General features: G+C 42.9%; 1 protein-coding gene across 2 annotated transcripts in view; it reads left to right on the top strand.

Annotated features, from left to right (window-relative positions):
- ARID4B (AT-rich interaction domain 4B) overlaps positions 1-23,837 on the top strand; it is a 139,820-nt gene that overhangs the window by 43,022 nt on the left and 72,961 nt on the right. For both annotated transcript variants that reach the window (XM_084623731.1, XM_084623730.1), the window contains exons 4-7: positions 3,750-3,815; positions 6,238-6,328; positions 14,178-14,257; positions 19,908-19,999. In XM_084623731.1, the coding sequence (XP_084479857.1) occupies positions 3,750-3,815; positions 6,238-6,328; positions 14,178-14,257; positions 19,908-19,999 (329 nt within the window). The remainder of the gene's footprint in view (positions 1-3,749; positions 3,816-6,237; positions 6,329-14,177; positions 14,258-19,907; positions 20,000-23,837) is intronic.

Raw genomic sequence — 23,837 nt, 5'->3', positions numbered from 1 at the left:
ACTATAAGATGTGACAGAAACACTATTCATTGGCAGATAAACTCTGAAACTGTAGAAAATGATGGTGATCTTGAAGGTGGATAGTCTTCAGAATCCTGTATGTTGACAATGGATTCTGCTAAACAAAATAAGTCAATGCAGTTATTTAATTATTACCACCATACTGCTCATTTAGTATTACTCATTGCATTCACTGACACTCAGTACTATTACTTTAAAGGTGAAATTGTAAAAGGAAGATCTGCCTATTTCAGCTATTTTTTTTTTTATCACAACTGTATCTAAAATGATAGTACCATAGAGTAACAACTATATTTTTTGCTCAAACTTGAGAATTCAAGAATAGTCCAGAAGGAAGACAGGCAGTCCTTAAGAAAAGTATGAAATAAAAAAGTTTACGAACTTGAAGATCCCGCATGTTCAGACATGTTCCTTTCATCATCTTCAATGCAGCTTCCTCCTGAGAAGGCACGCTTCTCATGATGTTGTTTCATTCGGGCAACCAGGCCTTACATTTCTTTGTTGCACTGTTTGCATTTTGCATGCATGCCTGTTTTACCCACAGGTAGAGGAACTTCATTAAAATATTCCCAAACTGGGTCTCTTTGACAGCCTGCTGCCATTATAGGTTTTCCCTTCTAGTGAGAGAGTGGTATGGTAGATCTCAAATCAATGAAGGCTACACTCAGAAAGACCTCAAGACTTCTGGAATGTGCTGCTTAAACAGTTTCACTTTTGTTTCTATTGCCTTCTCACATTTATCTCCAGACTTCTTCTCCTTGTCCAGATCTGTTCCACCCCCAATAATCTTCTATTCATTGCACTTTTTGAAACTTTGCACTTTTAAAGAGAGGTAAGGGATTGACTTTGTGTACACAAATTTGCAGAGGGACAATAGGGTTGAGGTCTGTTATTTCTCACTTTTATATATTATTCATTTTAAAATGTTTTTGCTGTTAACAAGCATATTATCTCTGGAGACACAAATCCACAGTTTGAGAACTGCAAAACTAAGCATCTTTGATGGTATCTTCTAGACCGAGCACTGAGTCTCATCGGGTAGATAGATTAACCTAAATAATCTATACAGAAGCCCCTGGAACCCAATAAGATTGGGTCCCTAAGCCATGAACTATTAGAACTCATTTACAAAAATTGTCTTAAACATTATATGAATATATTGTCTCATACTATAGAATTAGAATTTATAATCCCTATTCCATGATGAGATACCTTTGAGCTACAATGTATCTTAATTACAACTATCTTTAGAAAGATTTTTTCCTCAAAAAGCATTTTATGCAAAAAATCTGATTTAAATTAAAAAAAAATCCGACTTTTTTTTATTTTTTAATAAAAATCATTGATTTTTATCCACCCTACTTATCTTCCAAAGTTCAATGAGTTTTTTTCAAGAGGCAGGATGATCTCATGCTGTTTTTTCCCTCCTGTGGGTTTCCCATGCCCTGCAGATAAATGGAGCTTCCATTGTTTAATGCCACCATTCTTAATTTATGTAGGAGACAGGTAAATAGCTGCCTTCTCTCCTATCTGGAAGACTGTGCAACCTAATATCAGTGAATATCCATAATTCTTTGTGGTGTTAATACATATAATTCACGGTATTAATCATTAGCACGCCATAGGCTCTGAGAAAAGACCTCACTCTGTATACAATATTTCTGTATTATAAAAAGTGTATAGTCTGCTGATTTAGTTGTTCATCAGTTGAGGTTCATCCCCTGGCTGTATAGACTAGTAAATCTTTACAACATATTCTTTGAAAGGTAAAACCGAGACCAAACTTCTTTCTCTCCAGCTGGCTGTAGACACAATGCTATCTCCTCCCCCATTTGTTAGTATGAAGTTTGCCTCCATCCCTTGTTTGCTTGATGGGTCTGTTTAGGCAATATGTAAATACATTCTCATGGTCTTTCAAAGTACTTTGGAAGTAACTCCCAGGTGGGGAAAACACATTTCTTTGTCTAGTTCACACCTGTTTACCAACTCCTCCTGGCATGACTGGTTTAAAAACACACTTCAGTCATAACCCTAGTATATATTCATAACTAAGGCTACGTTTTAGTCACAGGTATTTTTAGTAAAAGTCACGGGCAGTAAACAAAAATTCACGGCCCGTGACCTGTCCATGACTATTACTATATACCCCTGACTAAAACTTGGGGGTGGGGTCTGCCTGGAGGCACTGCGTATGCTGGGGGAGGGCAGCCCAGGTGGTGAGGGGAGGCGGGGGTCGGCACGCTGACCGGAACCCCTCCTGGTGCTGAGGGGAGAGGTTGGCAGGGCCGACTGGCTCCTTACCTGGCTCAGCGCCTCCTGGTCTCCATCCCCTCGGTCGCCGACCAGGGTCATCGGCAGACTCAGGCCTCGACGGCTCCACCCTGGTCACTGTAAGGGCAGTGGTCGGCCTCGGCCTGGGAGTTCAGCTCCTCGCCAAGGAGGGGTGACTTCCATGACTTCCAGGACAAACTTGCAGCCTTATTCATAACTCTTAATACCCACAGCGTATATACATTACACAAGAATATTAATGATCAGTGAGTTATTAGTTTTTAAATGATACCTCAAGGCATATTCTGTATAAAGATTATTACAAGTGTATGTATGGTCTGAATACAGGGGTGCTTAGTGTCAAGGTGCCAGACCAGTGACACTCAGCATGAAGAAGCAGAATGCAAAGTAGTTTGATTCACCTGAACTATACATTTCTGTGCTTCATAAAGTCTATTTAAATGTTTTAGTGTTTGCAGTTAAGAAAACTGCACTACTCATGATTCCCTACCCACCAAAAAAGAAATTAACTCTAGCTTACCTAAGTATTTTTCCCCTGAGCAACATATGAATGCATGCATAGAATAAAACATTGTTGCCATACACCCAAACAGTCCTCCAAGATTGCATGGTATTTACCTTTAAAGGGACAATGACAACTTAACACCCCTCCGAAAGTTTACCTCGGCTTTGTCTTCACTACACAGCTTTTAGCTTAAAAGTTGGGCAGTGTAAACGCTGTTCATGGGCACGTGCTTCCACCCCCTACGAGCGGGGTTTGTGTTGTCAACAAGAAAGCACTCCTGGCGGCAAAACTTTTGTCTTTCGGGGGGGGGGGGGTGCTTTTTTAAGTGGCAGTGTAGACAAAGCCTGACTGTTCCAAGTAACACTTAAGATCACCAACTGAGAGGCTAGAGAATTCTGTTCAGCTTGTGCATAAAGCATGTTGTCTATAGCCACTTTTACCACGTCCCCACATAGTTTCCTCTGTTTTACATGTATCTTTCACTCAACAGTGGGGAGAGAAACAAAACAAAAGTGAGATTGTAAAATCATAAACTGAGGCCAGGAGTACAATCTGAAGCTATTTTTTTAAAGTTATAAATTTAAATAGAACCATTGCTTTAAGGACTATGTTTTGGGTCTAAATATGTTGACTTTATCCTTTTATTTCACTGATCAACCATTTTAGATTGCACCAGTTAAAATCTTTATGCAAAGTTTTATTTTTTTTACGGTGTTTCTTTGCACCAAGGTCACTTGCAAAATAACTTCTTGGAAGTGTTTAAAGTTATCTTGTAAAAAATATCTGAGTGACAGAGCTTCAGGAAATTGAACAGCTACAGGAGACTGGTTGAATACAAGGTGAAAATTGGAGAAAAAGGAGTGCTTACGCTTTTATGTACTTGCGCTGTTCAACTGTATCAAGTGATTGTTAGTTGAATTATATTTTCTAGGTAACATTTAGACATGATTCTTCAACAGTGGAAGTTCAGGATGACCACATAAAGGGCCCATTAAAGGTAATACATTTTTTGAATTTCAGTAGAATTCATTCAGTCATTTATTAAAATGTGTTGATAGTTATGCCTATCTAAGGTTACACTTTTTTCCTTTTTGGGAATACTGATTAGCCAGTATCTTTCTATAGGATAGAATCAGTGTCTTTCTATAGGAATGAGAATTTAAAGAGTTTTTAAATATGTAGGGTATGATATGGAAAAATGTGGGTGGTCTGAACATAGTCCTGCTATGACATAAGCCTGTTCCATTGCCCATTGCAAAGAGCGAAACCCAGCACTGCCAGTGTAGAGTGACAAGGTATAAAGGTCATTTGTTTAGCAGATTCCCTGCTAACCACAGGGGGAAGGTTAACAAGAAACTGGCCATCACCCTGAATATTAAGTAGTTATAGCTGATTCATTTAAGATTTCTTCCCTGCCTCCAGGGGAGAAAACAAAGCTGGTTCCTCAGTTTAAGTGCTTGGTCACAAATCTTTTTTGACCAGCTTGCAGATGTTTTGATGCCTTCCTACCAGAAGTGGAGTAATTGTTAAATCACACACCTAATTTCTTTTTTTATGTGGGCTCCTTTAAGAGCATGAGGGATGTCCCTGTTTCCCTGGAGAAATCCTAGAGCCACACTTATTAGTTCCCCAGTTTTACAAAAGCCTTATCCAAACAAAGTTGCATGAGTTTGTCTGTTTAGACTCCTTTTGTTAAACTGGTGCAAATGCCTGTGTGGACACTCTTAAAAAAATTAACCCTTGTTTATGTTGATTTAACTTTATTCTCTACCAAATCAAGAGATGTTAAATTGATAAGTCAATGTTAAATTGATTTTAGTATCCACAGGCATTTGCAGTAGTTTAAACCTGTCCTTACAGATTTTAGTATCTATATCTATATCAACTTTGTTTAGTTCAGCCCTAAATGCTCTCTAGATTATGAAAGTAAATCATGTTTATTCACAATTTTAATAGGGTTGGGTCCTGCTACTAGGCGAGAACTAAGACTGACATGCTTATGCCCTAACTTTTGTTGAAGCTTTGTGCATCTATACAGAGCCAGAATTGAGAATTGGCATGTCACAAGGCTTGAAGGTTTTTAAACATTGAAAAAGTTTCAAATATCATTCAGGGGGTGGATGTCAGCAAACTAGCCAGCTTTCTGGCTAAAGATGATGCAGAAACAAACAATCAAACAACTTACCAAGGATCACATACTGGTAACCAACCTTGCAAGAGGAACCAGGCCAGTAATCCTAGGTGAACATGACACATTGATAGGTTGAATTTTTAAAAACTGAACAGTGCAACAAGACACTCTAAGGGCTTCCACACTACAGGCAAGGAATTTAAAGAAATAGATCTTGTTGACTATTTTACTGAGTCAATTTACTCAATTTTTACTAGAAGTAAAGACTTGTATAGTAGTGGGAGAATGAACTTACGTTTTAGGGATGGGACTTTTGTAAGAAGTACAACTATGACCACTTGCCAAAGTTTAAGTACAGGAATTTGTCAAAATATAAAATACACATTAGTCACATTCTTTCAACTTTAATATTTCAGTGTAAGCCGGTTTATATGGATTTTAGGTTTCAAATACCAATTCAGATAATCTTCCTCTGGAAATATTTAGTGACAGCTTTTTTTTTTTTTTTTTAAGAAGATCCTACTGGCTCAGATCTTCCAATGAAGTGTTGTTTGATGAAAGGAAAACCACTTCTTACCTCTACCTCATAGGGCCTACACCTCCCTCTCTGTGTTCAACAAAACACAGAAGCAGATAGGATAGTAAAGAGAAGAATAAAAGTGGACAGAAGGCATGAGTAGTAGAGGAACAGTATTGAAGGAAGCTGCAAAGCAAAAATGGTTGACGTGATTTGTCTTTTGCAAAGACTAGTGGGGAGAATAGGCTTATAGTGCTCTCCATCTCTCGATCTTCATATTGCCGCCTTCCTCTGGAGGTGAAGGGGATGTGAGCATTCAGTGCATAACTGTTAGGCTTTTTGGCTTGAAGCTAAGACGTTTGATTGGTTCTGATTTTAGTCACTGTTGCTTTGGAAAAAACTCAGCTGGATGGTTTGAACTGGCAAGCTGTTATACAAGAGAATGACATCACTCAAAACAGTTCTTATTCCCCACTTGCTGGCAGCAAAGAAAGAACCATATTCAGTTATCTGGATTGGTTTGGAAAAATAAAGTAACAAATTTACAAATATAATTTTGAGCCAAGGTAAAAGGTAAAGTATATTTAACTGTGCAAAACTAGAAATTCAGTGCACCTGAGGAACACAAGATTGCACCTGTTCTAAGCAAAGTATTTTTAGCATCTTACCCTTATTAAGATTTGCTGATTTTAAAATATTTTTCAGTCCTAATTGAGATGAATTGTCTGTTTGAAAGTTCTCAAAAGTTAAGTAGCTTTTATATTATTTTAGGTAGGATCTGTTGTAGAAGTAAAGAATCCAGATGGAACTTACCAGGAAGCTGTCATCAACAAATTAACAGATGCAAGTTGGTATACTGTAGGTAAGAGAAATGGATAACTATGTCCTCAAACTGGAAAGTACACATCAGAAAAATATCACCACTTGTCCAAAGATTATCAACACTTGATCTGTTTTAAATTTGAGAAAATGCCTTTGGGCTATAAATGTATTTAGAGAATATTCTCGATGGGAAGTAGTTAATAAAAACAAGATTTTGTATCTGTAGAAGCAGTTGTTTAACAGCGTTCCCTGTGCTGCACACTTTTGTCAAGATGATTTGATACTAGCATATGGACAGGCTTAAGCTCACGCTTTATGTACTGCAGGTAGTCCTATTTGAAGTCAATGGAACTGTGTAAAATTAAGCACATGCATAAATCTTTACAGGATTAGCACCATATAGAAAATTACATACTTCAGTACTTTTAAATAGCAAATAAGTAAATACTAGACCAGTAGACAAAGTTATTCAAAGTTGAGTTGTCTTATATTTAAAAGAGATTCACTCTAAAAAATGAGTTTCCTAACAAGATATGTGTTTTATTAGTCTAGAAAAGCAGTCTTCAAACTGTGGTACATATAGGTTGGTTTAATCAGAATAGAATCCAATCTAACTATGCTGATAAATTGTGACGGTTGTACACCAAATACTTTAGTTTTAGATGTGGTTCATTAGGTCCTCGTTTGAGAACTATTGGTCTGGACTCTAGAATATCTAATATGCTATATTGTAGCATGTACCTGCTTTTGACAGTAGTTAGAAATAATTCATGGTGCTTTTAAGTGTTACAACAACTTCAGTAACAGTTTACAGTACTTATTTTCCCCTAGTTTAGAACAAAGATAAAAACTATCATAGCTCCTTTAAACAAGCACATAACAATGTTGATTTTTACTTTAATTTTTCCATTATCTAATCAAGTCCTAAAACATTTTTTCTGATGACTTAATCCAAATGCGCTAGCAAAGCTTGCTTTTCGTATGCCCAGTTCAGATGGCACTGGCTTTTCAGTGCTGTTTCCATGGCACGTCAACCAGTAAATGAGAGGTAGAAGGGTAGAGTACATGTAAAACTAGTTTTTCAGGTCTCAGGAACCAATACTCTCCTTAACACAGCCCTAATATAGGCAAATAGAAAGTACCAATTAAGGGTTTTTAAATTTTTTTTATTATTATTATTTATTTCTACTGAGAAACTTGTCCTCTCCCACCCTGAGCTCCATAATACAAAGAGATTAGGGGGAGACTGACTCCCCCTGATTGGCAGTTTTTTAAGGTGAAGGCTGCCTTTGACAGGTAGTCTCTCCCATCACATAGGCTAATGTTGGTGTGGGGATCTTGTGCATGGACCATGTTTTTGGCTAATCTAAATGAAGCTTATTTTGGACTCCATGACCTCTAAATTGGTAGACTGATTTGTTACACACGGGCGCATAATATAAAACAAGATTGAAAATACATTCATGCACATCATTAGCTGCAATTATGGGTAAAGAAAAATATTAGCAATTGTGACCATTTATTATTAAGGGTTGCTAATTGTAAACTGATGCTGGAGAACTGGCAGAGGAGAACTGACTTCAGGAAGCATGTGCTAAGTGAGTTCTGAGCAGAGTGATAGTTCTTCAAGTGCTTGTCATGTCCATTCCATTCTAGGTATGTGCGCGCTTATGTGCAAAGTCGTTGGAGAGTTTTGCCTTAGTGGTATCCGTAGGGTCGGCAGTGGCACCCCCTCGAGTGCTGCGCCCAAGCGCTGGTATATAGGGGCCGCTGTTCCTACCCCCGCTCAGCTCCTTCTTACCTCCTGTGACGGTTGGTTGGAGCACCTTGTCTTTCCCATCGCAAGAGCATTAGCGGGTCTTCAACAGCCCATTTTCTGGCTTCTTTGTATATAGCAGGGGTGGCCAAACTGTGACTTGCGAGCCACATGCAGCTCTTTTGCAATTAAAGTACTGCTCGTGGAGCCCCCCATGCTTACCCCTCATTCTCCACCTATCAGACTTGTCGGGGGAGCTTGGGACCTCTGCCTTATATTCGGGTAGGGCTTCTGCCCAGTGGGGAGGGAGGTCTCGGGGCCTCAGCCCCACAGAGAACATGTGCCGGGGCTTGGGACTTCAGCAGGAGCAAGGCTGAAGCCCTGAGCTCCGGCAGGTTCCTCCTGCGAGGCAGAAGACCCGGCAGGTATGCTCCAGCTCTCAAACTTCTGAAGATTGTCGTATGCAGCTCGGAGGGTCCATAAGTTTGGCCACCCCGGTATATAGTTTAGATACGTAGTTAGCCTTTAAGTGTGAAGTAGTTCGGTAGTTAGCGTCCCAGCTAGGACTTCACCCCGGAGTGGGGCATGCCCCGCTCTCCTGGTTTCAAATCATGCTCGTCATATAACAGGCAGATGCCTATTAGTGACCCCCACGACAGTTGTCTGAAGTGCTTGGGAGAGTCCCATAGAAAGGACAAGTGCAAAATCTGTAAGAACTTCACCCTAGACCCAGAAGGAATGGGATATCCGCTTGAGGGCACTCCTTATGGAGACTGCGCTTTGTCCTGCAGAGCCCTCCCACTCTGATCCCACAATGAGCAGCTTGGCATTGGTGCAGAGCACACCTCCAGCACTGGCTCCGTCAGACACCGTTCCCCCTCATTGGTGCCGAAGAAGTGGCAAAAGAGGAAGAGCACCCCGGCACCGGAAGGAAAAGGACGTGTGTCAGGTCATGTGCCTGCCCCTAGGCTTCATGAGGACACTGCTGAGGTCAGACCCCCGAGACTGGCCAGGGATCCGCCTTCGACTCCCGGGAGCAGAAGGAGACCTAAGGCCCTCATTGCCTGAAGCGGCCCCAGTGGTTAAAGAATAAGCAGGCTGACACCATACCAGGTGCTAGACTCGGCTAAGGCCCCAATGCCTAAGGGCAAACCGGTCATGGGACTGCCCCATAGGGCAGTGGAGCACCCTCTGTCCCCGGACCACAGGCTTAGATCCCCGTCTCCGCGGCCTAGGACCCCTGCACCACATTCCCAGTCTCTGGTCAGAAGACCCAGGTCCCCGACGCCACGCTCTTCCCTTACAACACATGGGACACTGGAGTTGAAGCACCAGTCCCCCACCACCAGTACCCGTGAGCTGCCCGCCAAAGATCACCACTGTGCAAGTGACCCTTGCCCAGATGGTCTCCAAGAAGTTGGTCCCCACTGGGACGAGATCGCTTCTGGTCGCAGCACCGGTCTCCATCCCCTCGGTTCCACTCGTCAGGCAGGCACCGATCCTCATCCTTACCTCGCCAGTCACCAACCAGGGTCAGTTGGCAGACTCAGGCCTCGATGGCTCTGCCCTGGTCGCCATAAGGGCGATGGTCAGCCTCAGACTGGGAGTTCAGCTCCTCGCCAAGGAGGGGTGATTTGTCACCAAACTGTGAAGCTGACGCAGCACCTGCAGTGACGGCATGGCAGCAGGGACAGTGGTCCGCTCAATGGCCACACTGGAACTCGTGGCCGTGCCCATAATGCCGGTCCTGTATTCCCACCAGTCCTCCCTGACTGCCTTGGTCAAACCGCCGCAGGCACCAGAGTCGGAACACGGTACTGAATCCAACACGGGGGGCAGCACATAGGGATTCCAGCACCTAAGGAGAAGGAAGGGGAACCCGTCCCTCCCCCAGTGGTGCACTCGTCATCTCTGGACAAAGCAGTGGCGGGTCCCTCCCAAATGGGCAGCCCCCCCCCTGATGACTTTAAGGAGCACCAGGTTCTCCTTAAGAGGGTGGCTACCAACTTTAACTTAAAAATTGAGGAGGTCCCAGAGGAGTCCGATGACCTCTTTAAATTTATATCCACCGCCACTCCGGCCTGGGTCGCACTGCCCATCCACCCAGGAGTCCTTAAGATTGCTAGATCGCTGTAGCAGACCCAGTCTTCAATTCCGCCTACTTCTAAGAAGGCAGGAAAAAAGTATTATGTCCCTCTAAAAGGGTTTAAATATCTGTATACACACTCTCCAGAGGCATTACTAGTTGATATTGACCGCTATTAGTGAAAGGGACAGGCAGGGCCAAGTCAGTGGTACGCTGAAAAACAAAGATGCCAAGAGACTGGCATTTGGCAGAAAGATTTATTTGACGGCAAGCCTACAATTTCAGGTGTCTAACAGGCCCTGTTAGGCAGGTACAATTTTAACCTGTAGGACTCCCGTAGCAAATTCAAGGCGGACCTTCTGTGGGATCGAGCCCAGGAGTTTGCTGCTTTGGTGGACGAAGGCACAGCTGTGCCCAGGGGGGCCCTTCAGATGGACTGGGATGCTACTGACTCAGTGGCCAGGGTGCTTGCCTATGCGGTGGCCATGAGACGTACCTCCTGGTTGCAGTCCTCCAGGTTATCCCAGGAGATGCAGGCCACTATACAGGACCTCCCATTTGAGAGAACAGGTCTTTTCTCCGAGCTCACAGACTTGAGACTCCATGGCCTTAAACACTCCCGTGCCACCCTCCACTCCTTGTGCCTCCATACTCCTCACCAGGCCAGGAAGCCATTCCTCCCTCCAACTCCTCTGCCTCCGCAGTCTAGGTCCAGGGGTACCCACTGGCTGGGCACCTACAGGAGGAAGGATAGAGACCAGGGGGTAAGCAGCGACACCTGTCATCTTCCCATTCATTTGCTCAGCTTGGGTCTTTCAGAAGCAGTCATTTTGAGGGTGCGCTCAAGGACGATGCCCCAGTCACCTCCCACTCTTTCCTCAGCTGCCTTCACCCCTTCCAGTTGTCCTGGTATTAGCTGACCACGGGCCGTTGGGTGCTCAAAGTAATGTCCTCAGGTTACATTCTGATATATCTAGAATGGAATCAACATGAACAAGCACTCGAAGAATTAAAAACGGTTACCTACCATTCGTAGTTTTTGTTCTTCGAGATGTGTTGCTCATGTCCGTTCCATTACTCGTCCTCCTACCCCTCTGTCGGAGTTGCTGGCAAGAAGGAACTGAGAGGGCTTAGGGTCGGCAGTGCCTATATATCAGCTTATGGGCGGGGCACTCAAGGAGTGCTGACACAGCCGACCCAACGGATACCGCTAAGGGAAAAATCTCTGACGACTGCAAGTGGGCACGTATACAGCTACAATGGAATGGACATGAGCAACACATCTCGAAGAACAACAACTACGAATGGTAGGTAACCATTATTTCTCTTTTAAAAGACATTGAAATTTTGTGAGATGAGTATGCTTTTCCAGGTAGGTATTACTACAAAGAAATTATCTGATAGAATAAGAAAGTAGGATGAGGGAGAGACATGGACAGAACAGAAGCCAAAATAGAATGAAGGGGTGGGAAGAGGCAGAATAATAGAGAAGGGTGTGGCCATGAAGAAGAGGTTTTCATAAGCAATGTAGAAGTAGACATGGGAATTAGTGAGCATGTGAGGTGGTGAAGCAATAGTGTATGGACATGTAAATAAAAAAAGTATACTTCTAAGTTCCAAATAGCCTGAAATTTGGATAGAATTGTAAAATGTGATGTGACAAATGCATGAAATCAGCAGTTTGCCAAAGTAAGTGATGTAGAAATAGATACAGGCTAAATAGTGGAGGCAGCTGGTGCAAGGAGTTGCAATTTGAGATTCAAAGTGACATATGCAGCTGTCAAAGATTGAGCCTGAGAAAGAAAGGGAAGGTGGAAGTAAAGAAGGGAGGAGAGAGCTGACCTGGAGATGTGATTGAAGATACTGTGCTTACCAGATTAGATGATGCCCATCTTGTGGGATCAGTGAAAATTGGTATCACAGCTGCAACTTCATCGTGTCTAATACAGTTCTGGAGTGAAATGACATTCTTAGCAGCAGAAAATTAGGAATATACTTTATCAGGTGGGTGAATAGAAGCAGGACTGAAAAGAACTTTGGATATATTGGTATCTGTGGATCTGAGGAAAGTCTGGTTTAGAGCTAGGCATTCCTGTCAGACTCCATAATGATCAGTTTCCTTGTTCAGCAAGTTTGTCTAAGTTTACATTAGCACCCAGCCATCTTGAAGTACTGGGTGACATCACTAATTCAGAGAGTGACCTTGCTCACAAATTCCTCTGCCGAAAGCTTCACTTGGCAAATGGTAAACACCGTAGCAGTTATACAGCAAATTGTTACACCTTGGAGATTCATTCAGTTTGTGGCTCAAAGTCTTTATAGCATCATGCATTTGGGAGCTGCTTGAAAACTGTATGGTCTACAATACCTAGGCACAAGTGGAGAGCAGTTTAAAGGCATGTCAACCTTCCTTGCTTTTGTGGGGCTAAGGCCTTGCCTACACTCAGGTTTTGATGTGGGTGTATGATTCTTTCCTACCAAAATAATCAGTACAATCCCTAGCTTGGGTCCAGTTTATATTACTATTATAACAAAGGTGCCTTTTACCAGTATGGGTTATTCCCTTTGCTATAGTATACAGCAGTGGTTCTCAACCAGGGGCCTGGGGCCCCCTAGGGGGCCACAAACAGGTTTCAGGGGGTCTGCCAAGCAGGACCAGTGTTAGACGCGCTGGGGCTCAGGGCAGAAAGCCTAAGCCCTGCCATGCAGCACTGAAGCCAGGGGCCCTGATCCCTGCCACCTGGGGCTAAAGTAGAAGCCTGAGCAACTTAGTTTTGCGGGGCACCCTGTGGCTTGGTCGCCCGGGCAACTGCTCTTCTTGCTACCCCTTAACATCAGCCCTGACTTTTATATGCAGAAAAACACTTGTTTTGGCACAGGTGGGCCGTGGAGTTTTTATAGCATGTTGGGGGGCGGGGGGGGGCTCAGAAAGAAACGGGTTGAGAACCACTGGTATAAGGCACCTTTTATATACTGATAAGAGTCCACTCTGAGGTGTGGGGTTGTTACCATTTTACATGTTAACGATACCCATATATGGTTAAAGCAGTATTACTGGTGTATGGACAAGGACTAAGTCATGCCCTTGACACTTCTGATCTTTGTAACATCATTTGTGTATGTACAGGCACCTGACTTATTTGGTGTCTAGAGCTTTTGCATAGAGTTCTACATGTTCAAGAAAAAGCCTGCTGCTGGGCAAGTTCTCCTTTCTCTAAGATCTTGGAATAGCTGATTTGCATTTCAGTGACTTTCTCTGAAACCTTGACCTCTTGGTTTCCTTTGAAGTTTTCAGTTTCAGGATAGTTCTTTTAAATGCACTACACTACTGTACTTCTGTCTGATAGAAGGCTGGAAAGGTTGCCTTGCTGGCGTATTTTGAAGGTTTCCCACTGAGGTAAAGGAGAAGAATATGCAAGTGTGGCAGAGCTAGCATCTGCTTTCTATAGATCACACACGCTTTTTGGCCAGATAAGACATACCTCTTGTGGGGACTTCATGATGTTAAATGGCTTAACAAAAGAAAAGGAAGTTGCTCTCTATTATTAGGATGCCCTGAGCCAGGGGTTGGGGAGGAGATAAATATATTAGGCAAAATAAACACAGTATACAGAGCCCAACTGCCCAGGATCCATAATGCAGGTACCTACCAAATTCAGAGCTTACCATGGAGAGTTTTCTCCTGTTGTAATCAGCTTGTGGAAACACATACGTTGTGGGGTTTGGGGTTACAGCCTAACTACACAAGTTCCCTGGAATAATAGGTGATCTCAATCCTCTAGTTCCCTGAAACACTTCTAGAACTATAGAAAAGTACAGTTACCATCTAGTTTGGTGCTCCCTCTTAGTGACGAAACTGGGGTTGGGTATGTCATGTTCAGAAATGGTGGTTCTCAAAGCCCTGTCCCAGAGAGTACTGGATTTTATACAGGAAAAATATTCAGGGAACTGAGCAAAGGATATTTCTGTAGCAGGAAAATACAGGGCAAGTATTTTTTTCAGTTTATTAACTAATAATTTGCCTTTCCTTTTTTCCCCTGGTGACAGTATTTGATGATGGGGATGAGAAGACTCTTAGACGCTCTTCTCTTTGCCTGAAAGGAGAGAGACATTTTGCTGAAAGTGAGGTAAGTGATTGCTGTCAAAATGAATACATCTTAATTCCACAGTGTTTATATTTAAAAATAATCAAAACAATGTCTTTCATCCCAATTTCATCAGTTTAATTAGTGCCTCAGACTTTCAAAGGCTAAATATATTAATGCTGCTAAAATGGTGACTATGCAAAATATAATCCACAAAATCTAGTTCATTCCTTTACACCCAGAAATAAGATTTGAGGAGTGACTTCTCCAAACTAAAAGTTGCCATCAAAATTGACATTTCATATTTATTTTTTGCATAATGGGGTTCAATAGTGATACTGCTTTATAAGTTGAATTATTTTTGCTATAAATACTTTTCTTAGCTTTCTCTGTAAGCATTGATTGAAGAAAGATACTGCAGTATAGTGCATGACACACATCATGATTTGTATCTTCTCACATAATTACACTTTAATGGGAGCTGATGCAAGTGACCATGTTAATTTGCAAGTGTTGTAATAGCTAATAAATTTGAAATCTGAGATACATCTGTGTACTGTTGTTTTAGGTAAATTATAGCCTCTTGTCACCTGTTACTTTGAAGAAATGTTTGTCTCTCCACAAATCAGAAATCTTTTCATATTTGTTTGATGGTCTAGCCTACAGACTAATTACTTCTAAAATATACACATACTTTCTAAACAATTACAGTGTTAAGTCAGACATTTTTCTGCTTATTACACAAGACTGTGTGAACAGACAGACAAGCAGATGGACCAATATATGTGAACATGTTAAATTATGAAAGAGCTGTTTGAGAAAGAATTTTCCTGCTGAGCAGAATGCTTTCTGTGCTATACTCAATTGAGCATGTTGCTCAAATGTTGTGAACTGGGCATTTTTACTGTGCCTTTGTTAAGGTGCTCAGATGCTCTCACTAAAAATTCCAAGTGTATGTGCCAAACATTAAGCTCCTAAATACCTAAATATGGATTTAACTATAAGTCGCCTAATTTTCAAAGATGAGCATCTGCTGTTCCTGTTGAATTTTAGTGATTTGTAGATGCTCAGTACTTCTGAACATCGGGCTGCTTATATATATTAAATATGGGGTTCGGAACCTAACTTTGGGAATCCAGATTTGAAAATTTTGGCCAAGATTATTATATAGGTTAATCTACCTCCCTGCTGTCTGAACAAGAATGTCCATCAGTCCAGATTATTGTATCTGATTTGCAGAAATCTAATTAAGGTAACCTCTCCTACTTTTCATTTTGCTAGTCCGTTTTCTTTTCAGGTATCTGAGCACTTGGTGTTTAGCCAAAAAATCACTGATTTTCAGTTCCCTCACTGTCATTGGGGGTTTACTCTGCAGTTCTACAAATTGGTTCATGATAGTATTCCTTTACACTTGAAGTTAAAATTGCACCTCCACTTTCTTCAGCACTTAGGCTATGTCTAAGCTACAGTAGAACCTCAGAGTTATCAACCCCTCAGGAATGGAGGTTCTTCATAACTCTGAACAAAACGTTATGATTGTTCTTTCAGAAGTTTGCAATTCAACACTGACTTAATACAACTTTACTATGCAGAAGAAAAATGCTGCTTTTAACCATCTTAATTTTAATGAAACAAGCACAGATAGTTTTCTTATCTTGTCAGATCTTTTTTTAAACTTTCCCTTCTTTTGTTTTAGTTGTTCACCTTTAACACAGTACTGTACGTTACTAGCTTTTTTGTTTTGTTTCTGCTGCTGCCTGATTGAATACTTCTGGTTTCAAAGGAAGGATGTGGTTGACCAGTCAGTCATAACTCTGAGGTTCTAGTGTACATCATTTACAGCGGTGCAGCTGCACTTCTGGTCAAGATGCTCTAGGCCGACAGGAGCGAGCTCTTCCGTTGACTTAATAACTCCTGCCTCCATGAGCAGTGGTAACTATGTCAGTGGGAGAAGCTCTCCCACTGACATAGCACTGTCTACATCAGTGCTTAGGTTAGTGTAATTTACGTTGCTCAGGGTTGTGGATTATTCACCCCCCTAAACAAGGTAAATTACGCCAAAGTAATTTGTAGCGTAGACATAGCCTTAGAATTATGCCACAGTGCTGTTCTCTTGTTCTGAGCTAGGGTTTTAATTCTGTCCATGCCCATCATTCTGTGTTGGGTAAATATGCAACGTCTATCACAGTAACAGACAGATGTGCGTTTGCTTTTTGGTTTGAAGGTGGGGGGGCTTCATCAGCTGCAGTGAGTTCAGTCTGACCTACTGTGATGGGGTTGGGACTCACCACTGCGGCGCCTCCTGCTGGTGACTCTGGGAATTTGCTCAGTCCATGTGGAGCGCCCTGTACTGGTGGTGTCCAATCCATCTCACGCCTTCCGCTGGCATCTGAACCTGCATTGCTCCCCGCTTGGCAGTGTCCTCTTCAGGACACTGCCCTCCAGCAGTGCCCCTTAGTCCATGCTCACCCCATTCTGGGGTTGTGGGGGTGTTAACAGCAGTCTCCTGGTTTGCCCCTGTCACAGTGGCCAACCACACCCCTAAAGTCTAACCCCTTCCCTCAGGGGTCTGGTGCAGTCCGTTATGGCCACTTCCCACAGCCAGGTGCGAGATAAGAGGGAAGGGGGGACCCAGGCCCGCCCACTACTCTGGGTCCTGACCCAGGGACCCTCTAGCAACAGCCTCCATACCCTCCTTCTCTCCCCTCGTCTGTCCGCTGTCCTTGGGTCACTTCCCCTCTAGGCCCTTCTGATCAGGGCCCACAGCCCCGGCAGGTAACAGGCTGGAGCTCTCTTATGCTTCCTTGCTGGAGGTCTGGGAGAGACTGACCACTCCTCTCATGGGCAGCCTTTATATAGGGCTGAGCCCAGCCCTGATTGGCCACCTCTTGCCCAACCCTGATTGGCTCTCTAACAGGCCCTCCTTGATTGGCTGCCGCTTTACGCAGCCTTTCTGGCCTGTCTTTGCCCACTCTCACAGGGGGGTGGGGCCACCACACCTACATAATATTTTTTAATGAGAATCTGATGTATTCTTCATAGTTTGAAACTAGCATAGCATTGAGAATGGTAAGACAAAGAAAGTTTTCACACTTCTTGAAGTGTAATGTGGTAACATTTGTTTATTGTGTAACTAACTGGGGGAAATATCTCATCTCATATTTTTTATGACTATGATTCATGCCTTTATGTGTGTAGATATGATGGGCTACTTGCTATGGAGTTAAATCAAAAGGTTAAAGGAACCAAGTAGGAAAGGTATAATAACGGCCTAGATAAGGGCATCCCAAGGAAAACACAATAGTCAGGTTTATTATCATGAATAGCGACTCCTCAGCCCCAAACCTGGTGACATAGCTGTTTTGCCAAGGCTAGGAAGAGGGAGAGAAAAGGGAACACTAAGACATTACAGGACCCGGGATATAGAAAAGGATGAGGGTTGTGTGAGTGGCCAGAAAACTGCCCAGGAAATGACAGGAAGAGCTGACAGGCTGGCAAGGGGACACACACAAACAGAAAGAGCCTGCTGCAAGCAAGACAGTTTGTTATTTTCAGCTGGAGATGGAGGTTGGCTGGAGTGAGGGAAACTTAAAAATCTGACAAGGAAAGATTAGGGTGTAAGTAAGACCCACGTGTATATGCCTTTTATTGTTTTTACCCTTTAATCTGTGTGCTTTGTACCATTGGGGAAGGAATAAAAAACCCTGTATTTTGAAGATGTGTTCTTGAGTCACTTTAATCAGCTCCTGGGTGCCAGGAGTGAAAGAGCTTACAGGCATCAACTGCAGTTGGGCCTATTTCATTTCTACAGTTGGGAGAGGTGCACTGATGCTCAGAGACCAAATCCCAGAGTAGTTGGTTGTATGGTTCCATCCAGTGATGAGCTGCCAAAATCTTAACAGGTTCCCTCCTCACCCTATGAGAGGGTCGTTGCCCACCCCCACACCCCGGGACTCCTGCCCCATCCAACCCCCCCGCGTTCCTTGACGCCCCCCCCCAGTACCCCTGCCCCATCCACCCCCTCCCCTGTCCCCTGACTGCGCCCAGAACCAGGCAGGAGGGTCTCGTGGGCCACCATAGTGGGTGCTCACCCTATCCTAAGAGCTAGAGGCACCTGCGGGGGGGACGAGGTGGGGAGTCCTGGCGGTGCTTACCTGGGGCAGCTCCCAGGAAGCATCCGGCAGGTCCCTCTGGCTCCTAGGGAAAGGGAAGCGTAGCTGGGGGGGAGCATGGGGAGCAGCTGTTCCCCCACTGGTCACATCAAAAGTGGCGCCTTAGGCGCCGACTCCCTGGGTGCTCCGGGGCTGGAGCACCCACGGGGAAAATTGGTGGGTACAGAGCACCCACTGGCAGCTCCCCACCCCTTGCCCGGCCCCAGCTCACCTCACCTCCGGCCGAGCTCACCTGGGCCTGAGCAGGAAGCCGCTGCTTGTTTCTCAGCCTACCTCGGCTTCCCGCGTGAACAGCTGATTCGCTGGAAGCCTGGGAGGCGGAGAAGCAGAACGGGGCGGCACGTTCAGGGGAGGAGGCGGAGTGGAGGTGAGCTGGGGCCAGGGGTGGGGCGGGGAGCTGCTGGTGGGTGCTCTGGAGTACCCATGGAGTCGGCGCCTAAGGCACCACTTTTGGCGGGTTAAATTTAGAAGCCCTTTTAGAACCAGTTGTCCCTCGCGGAACACCCTGTTCTAAAAGGGCTTCTAAATTTAACAACCGGTTCTAGCGAACCAGTGCGAACTAGCTCCAGCTCACCACTGGTTCCATCTAGAGTGAGGTACAAGACACAGGGCCTGTCACTTGAGGGTATACTTGAGAAGGACTAGAAGGGCTCTAAGAGGCAGTTTGCCCCTTAACTGTGTCAACTTCCATTGTTATTCAACTTGTTATTTAAATAACAATAAAATATGCCAATAGAAAAAGCTCTAGGTGCCCTAAAAACCAATTATTTACAATTGTGAATGATAATAGAGAACAACTTCTCCATAAGACTCCAATTTCAAAGGCTTGCTCTATAAGGTACTGTAGGTCTCTGAGATCCTTTTTTTTCACCCTCATGCAGAAAAGACCTAAATTAAGATCTGCTCTCTCAGCCTTTCCAGCCAGTACCCTCTTCCTAACTACATCTGGTTTATAATCTTTGAGAAACATGTTGTTCTTGCCAGACTCTGTTCTTCTTTCTTGCAAGAACATAGTTGTGGAATATTTTGTCATTAATTAATAAGAAAGTTAGCTTATTTTGGTTTGCCAGTCTCTGTTGGTCAGCCTTGCTAACTTCAGTTTTTCTACGAGGGACCTTTGTCCATTTCCCTTACATGTATAATTGGGATGTGGATCTGCGGGTGCTTCAGAAGCAGAATGTGCTTCATCTAGCAAGGGGAAAGGAGTATCTCATATCAGGATGTCAGTCCCGCTGCCTGAGTTTGTTCTCCTTTACTGATAAGTGGTCTCAGAATAGGGCCTTCAGGGTGTGTGTGTGTGAATGGGCACGTGGAAGAAGGTAGTTGCTGTGAAATGTTAATTTCTAAAAGACAAGGCCATTGTTTTTAAAGCAGTGTCTCTGCTCTGAGTACATTGTCTGTAGGGAGACTTTCCATTTACAAAAAATACATTTATTAAAGTATATACAAACTTAGACTTGGTATAAACTCTTGAAAAATTATTGGTTTGAGTTTTAATGAGTTTAATGATCTTCCAACAGACATTAGATCAGCTCCCACTCACGAACCCTGAACATTTTGGTACTCCTGTCATAGGAAAGAAAACAAACAGAGGAAGGAGATCTAATCATATGTAAGTTAAATATCTTTTCAATCATTTGTTTGAGCTCTGCATTAATTTACCTTCTTATATTGTGTCATTAATTCCAGAAGTTTTTGTATATTTCAGACTTCTATAAATTTTTAAGATACTTAGCAAGTTGAATGAAAAGTGACATTATTCTAAAGTTGAAGAGTAAGTCAGGAAATAATTTCTCCTGCTTTGCTGTACTGCAAGGATTGCAACAAGTACTCAATGTGTTTTCCAGCTAGCACAATTTCACTGTTCATTGTGGACAGGAATTTTATAAAGGGGGAAAAAAAGAAAAAAACATGCAATAGATTTCCCTCTGGCAGGATACTAGCATAGGTTCTGAAAACAGTAGCTGAAATTGTGTTCGGCTCTATCTGTTTGAAAACTTTTTCAAACAGTTACAAATCTATAGCTGTAGCTGACAAGAGGGCTTTTTAGCCTCTAGGCTCCCAAAGCAGTCTTTTGGGAATTCTTTACATAATTCTTGTCCCATGGGTAAAGATTGTTCACCCTTTTCAAAAGAGTACAACATTTGCAACCAAATGTGACATTGAAGAATAAACTGCTACAAATATGGTGGCCAAATTTCCGTGGAACCAAACATCTTGATATTCATGATCTACAGAAAATCTACATTAAAATCTCGGTTGAATAATTCCTCTTTCTTTTGCGTTAACAGCTCCAATGGTGAGCAGAAGTTATTAACACAGTTATCAGAAGTTGTTATTAACCCAAGTTACTGCTCTTTTAGCTTTGTAATTGGACCTTTTGGATAGTATCTGCAAAGCAATGTTCAGTATTTTGCTCTGTGGAATTCATTTGTCAGCTTTTACTCCTGGGGGAATTCTGCACAAATATTTTAAAATTCTGCATATTTTATTTATCAAAATAACACAATATAATTACGCCAGTTTTAATTATTTTGGTCATTTATTTTGAAATACCTGTCAGCAAGTATGTCTGTAACAATACAGACAACCAAATAGTTTCAGGAAATGTTTTCTGAGAAAGACATTCATTACTAGGCATATTAATACAAAACTTTGAGTAATAATTCATTTAAACTACAATCCAGAAACATATTTCCTGCTCCCCTCAGAAGCAGTGCAAAGGCTTGGGAGTCAGGGGTAACAGGGAGCTGAGGGAGAGGGAAGTAATTGCCAGGAAGGAGCCTGGAGTGAACCTGGAAGGTGGTTGGGTACGGGTGGGAGAAATATGAAACAGTTGGGTTTTTTTTGGAGGGGGTAGGGATTGTTAGGGAATTGGGGAGTCTCCCCCATGCAGACCCAGGCTGACCCCTAGCCTCTCCCATTCAGTCAGGTACATCTATCCCCATTCCCCATTTGTCCTTGCACTCCCACTCAGCTACCCCTCCTCCCTGTTCCTATGTGTCCCTTCACCCCCACTCAGCCATCCCTCCTCCCCCATCCCCATGTGTCCCTACACCACCACTCAGCCATCCGCTTCCCTTTGTCCCCATGTTACCCTGCATCCCCACTCCCATTCAGTCCCTGGTTCAATGCTGTCACCCCACTAGCTCCTGTGCTCCCACCTCAGTCTCCCCCCCCACACTAGCCCTTCTGAACCCCAGTCTATGTGACCCACCAGCAGCCCCATGTGCCCCGCTCTGTCCATCCCCTCCATACCTTGAGGTTTCTTACCTTAGTCCTGAGGGCAAGGCACTGTGAGGAATGCAGTCTCACATTCCCTGTCCGTGGCTGGCTGAGCTGACTACCTTCTCTTCTGGTGCCATAGCAGCCCCGATGGGGAAAAGGTGTAATTTCAGTGCCTCTCCAGCAGAATGTATTTTTTGCAGAGAAAAAAAAATCTGCAGGGGACATAAATTCTGCATGTGGTCAGTGGTGCAGAATTCCCCCAGGAGTAAGCTTTGGACTAGAGCAATTGACTGAAGACATTACCACAACCAAAAAGGCTATCCTAGTGCTTCAGTGTTCCTATTAAAAAATGCACTTCCTTCCAAAAAACAGAGAAAAGGGGATTTCTGAAGATTTCAAACTGCAGAATTGACCATCTGGTTCTACTGCAAACCGTACTTCTTGGAAGCAGACTAAAACATTTTGTGCTGTAGTGGGAAAAAAATAACTATATACAGTAGAAGTGGGTTTTATCAAGAATTTCAAAAGGCCTTATGATTCCTTTTTTAGACATTCTGTTATTTTTCAAACAGTAAAATTGCCGATCCCTGAAGTCTTCAGCAATAAATTTAGTACTTAAGAAAGATGTGCTTCACAAGAATACAGTAGGGTCACTTTCGTTCTGACAGGTGCTTAAGAAGACATTTAAATAGTCATTTTTTTAAAATACTGCTTATATTAAACTCTTCCCTTGTTCATAATACTCTTAAATGTGTTTGATTTTTATACATTTTATTCTTTTTGGTACATTGAGCCTGCCCCATTGGAATAACAGAGCTTGAAATTAACACGTCTTTTCACTTAACTTCCTTGTTTGCACCAGCATCATCAATGATGTTTGGAGGGCTCTGTGAATAAAATTTTACTTTAGAGGCAGCATATTTACACATGAGCCCAAACCATTGTTCTTCACCCTCAGTACATTAGTTTGTGATTGATTGCTTCACCTTTTGCTTCCAACTGACTTATGGCAGAGTCAGTTTGATGTACTTTCCTCAGTCTGTCTCTCTCTCACTAAAACTTATTTTCTCTGGGTGTTTGTCTGTATAGACATGGTCACAGCAGAGACAGCTCCCTCTGTTATTTTTATCTTATTGTCGACACTGACTGAACTGAAGTAAAGGAAAGGCAAATTGTGCCCACACTGACGGAAAGCTCAGCAGCAATTTCTCTATTGCCCCACTCCCCTGCTGTCCCTCCACCATACTGACTGATCTGACAAAGACATTGGGGTTACCGACGACTCCTCCTCTTTCTACAAGAGGTTCCAAAGTCTTATGAAGCAGCCTGAAAGACTTCTTTAAAAATATTATCAATGTATGCAATTGCTATTTCAAAAAAAATGGGGAAAAATGCTTAACAACATGATAAAGAAGGAAACGAAAAGATATATTTGGGAGGGAAATTGAGACATGTAACACTTTTTTTAAATCCTCCAGTTATTCACCTTATCTCACACTTCAGTCATTGGAGAACAGACCACTAAAGAATAGCAAAATTGTATTGAAAGGTGACACAGAAGAAGGCGTCTTTCCTATCTATCTAGCCATTAAATCCTCGGCCCTTTCTAGTTGTAAAACTTTGCTTATAAGTTCTCCTAGCAGCCAAGTCCAAATAATACAGATTTCCAAAGGACAAGATTTGTGAGGAGTCTGTCCCAAAGGCAGACCTTTTCTTGGTTTCAGTTCTACCAGGTTCTCCATTCTAGTTGAAAGAAACTCTATTCCTAAAGAGACACTTGAGGCCCCTGAAAATGTTCGACTATTCTGATTTCTGGCTAACTGATTCAGTTCTCTCCCTTCATGTAGCCTGAGCATTGCTGGACACTTCAGTGTCACAGCTAAACACAAGGGTTGCTGTTAAGCTTTGCTTCCTTTTCTTCATGCTGTGGAGTTTCCATATGTGTTAACTACTTAAGTTAAACAGTCTGTTCCACCTGTGTTTAGCTGTGGCACGCTGAGTACATTTCCCAGACCTGAATAAGAGCTCTGTGTAAGCTCGAAAGCTTGTCTCTTTCACCAACAGGAGATGTTCCAATAAAAGATATTACCTCACTCACCTTGTCTCTCTGGAAAAAAAAAAAGAAGGCATTTAAAGATTTAATAAGTTCTGTGATTTGGGTTTTTATGCTGTGGTGATCAAACTGCATCCTGAAAATTCTTTGGAGTTACAGTATGTGGAGC

This window comes from Lepidochelys olivacea (genome assembly GCF_965140295.1).
Source record: "Lepidochelys olivacea isolate rLepOli2 genome assembly, chromosome: 3".
NCBI classification, from domain to species: Eukaryota; Metazoa; Chordata; order Testudines; family Cheloniidae; genus Lepidochelys; species Lepidochelys olivacea.
Note: the sequence above shows the minus strand (reverse complement) of the source record. Positions and strands in the feature narration are given on the sequence as shown.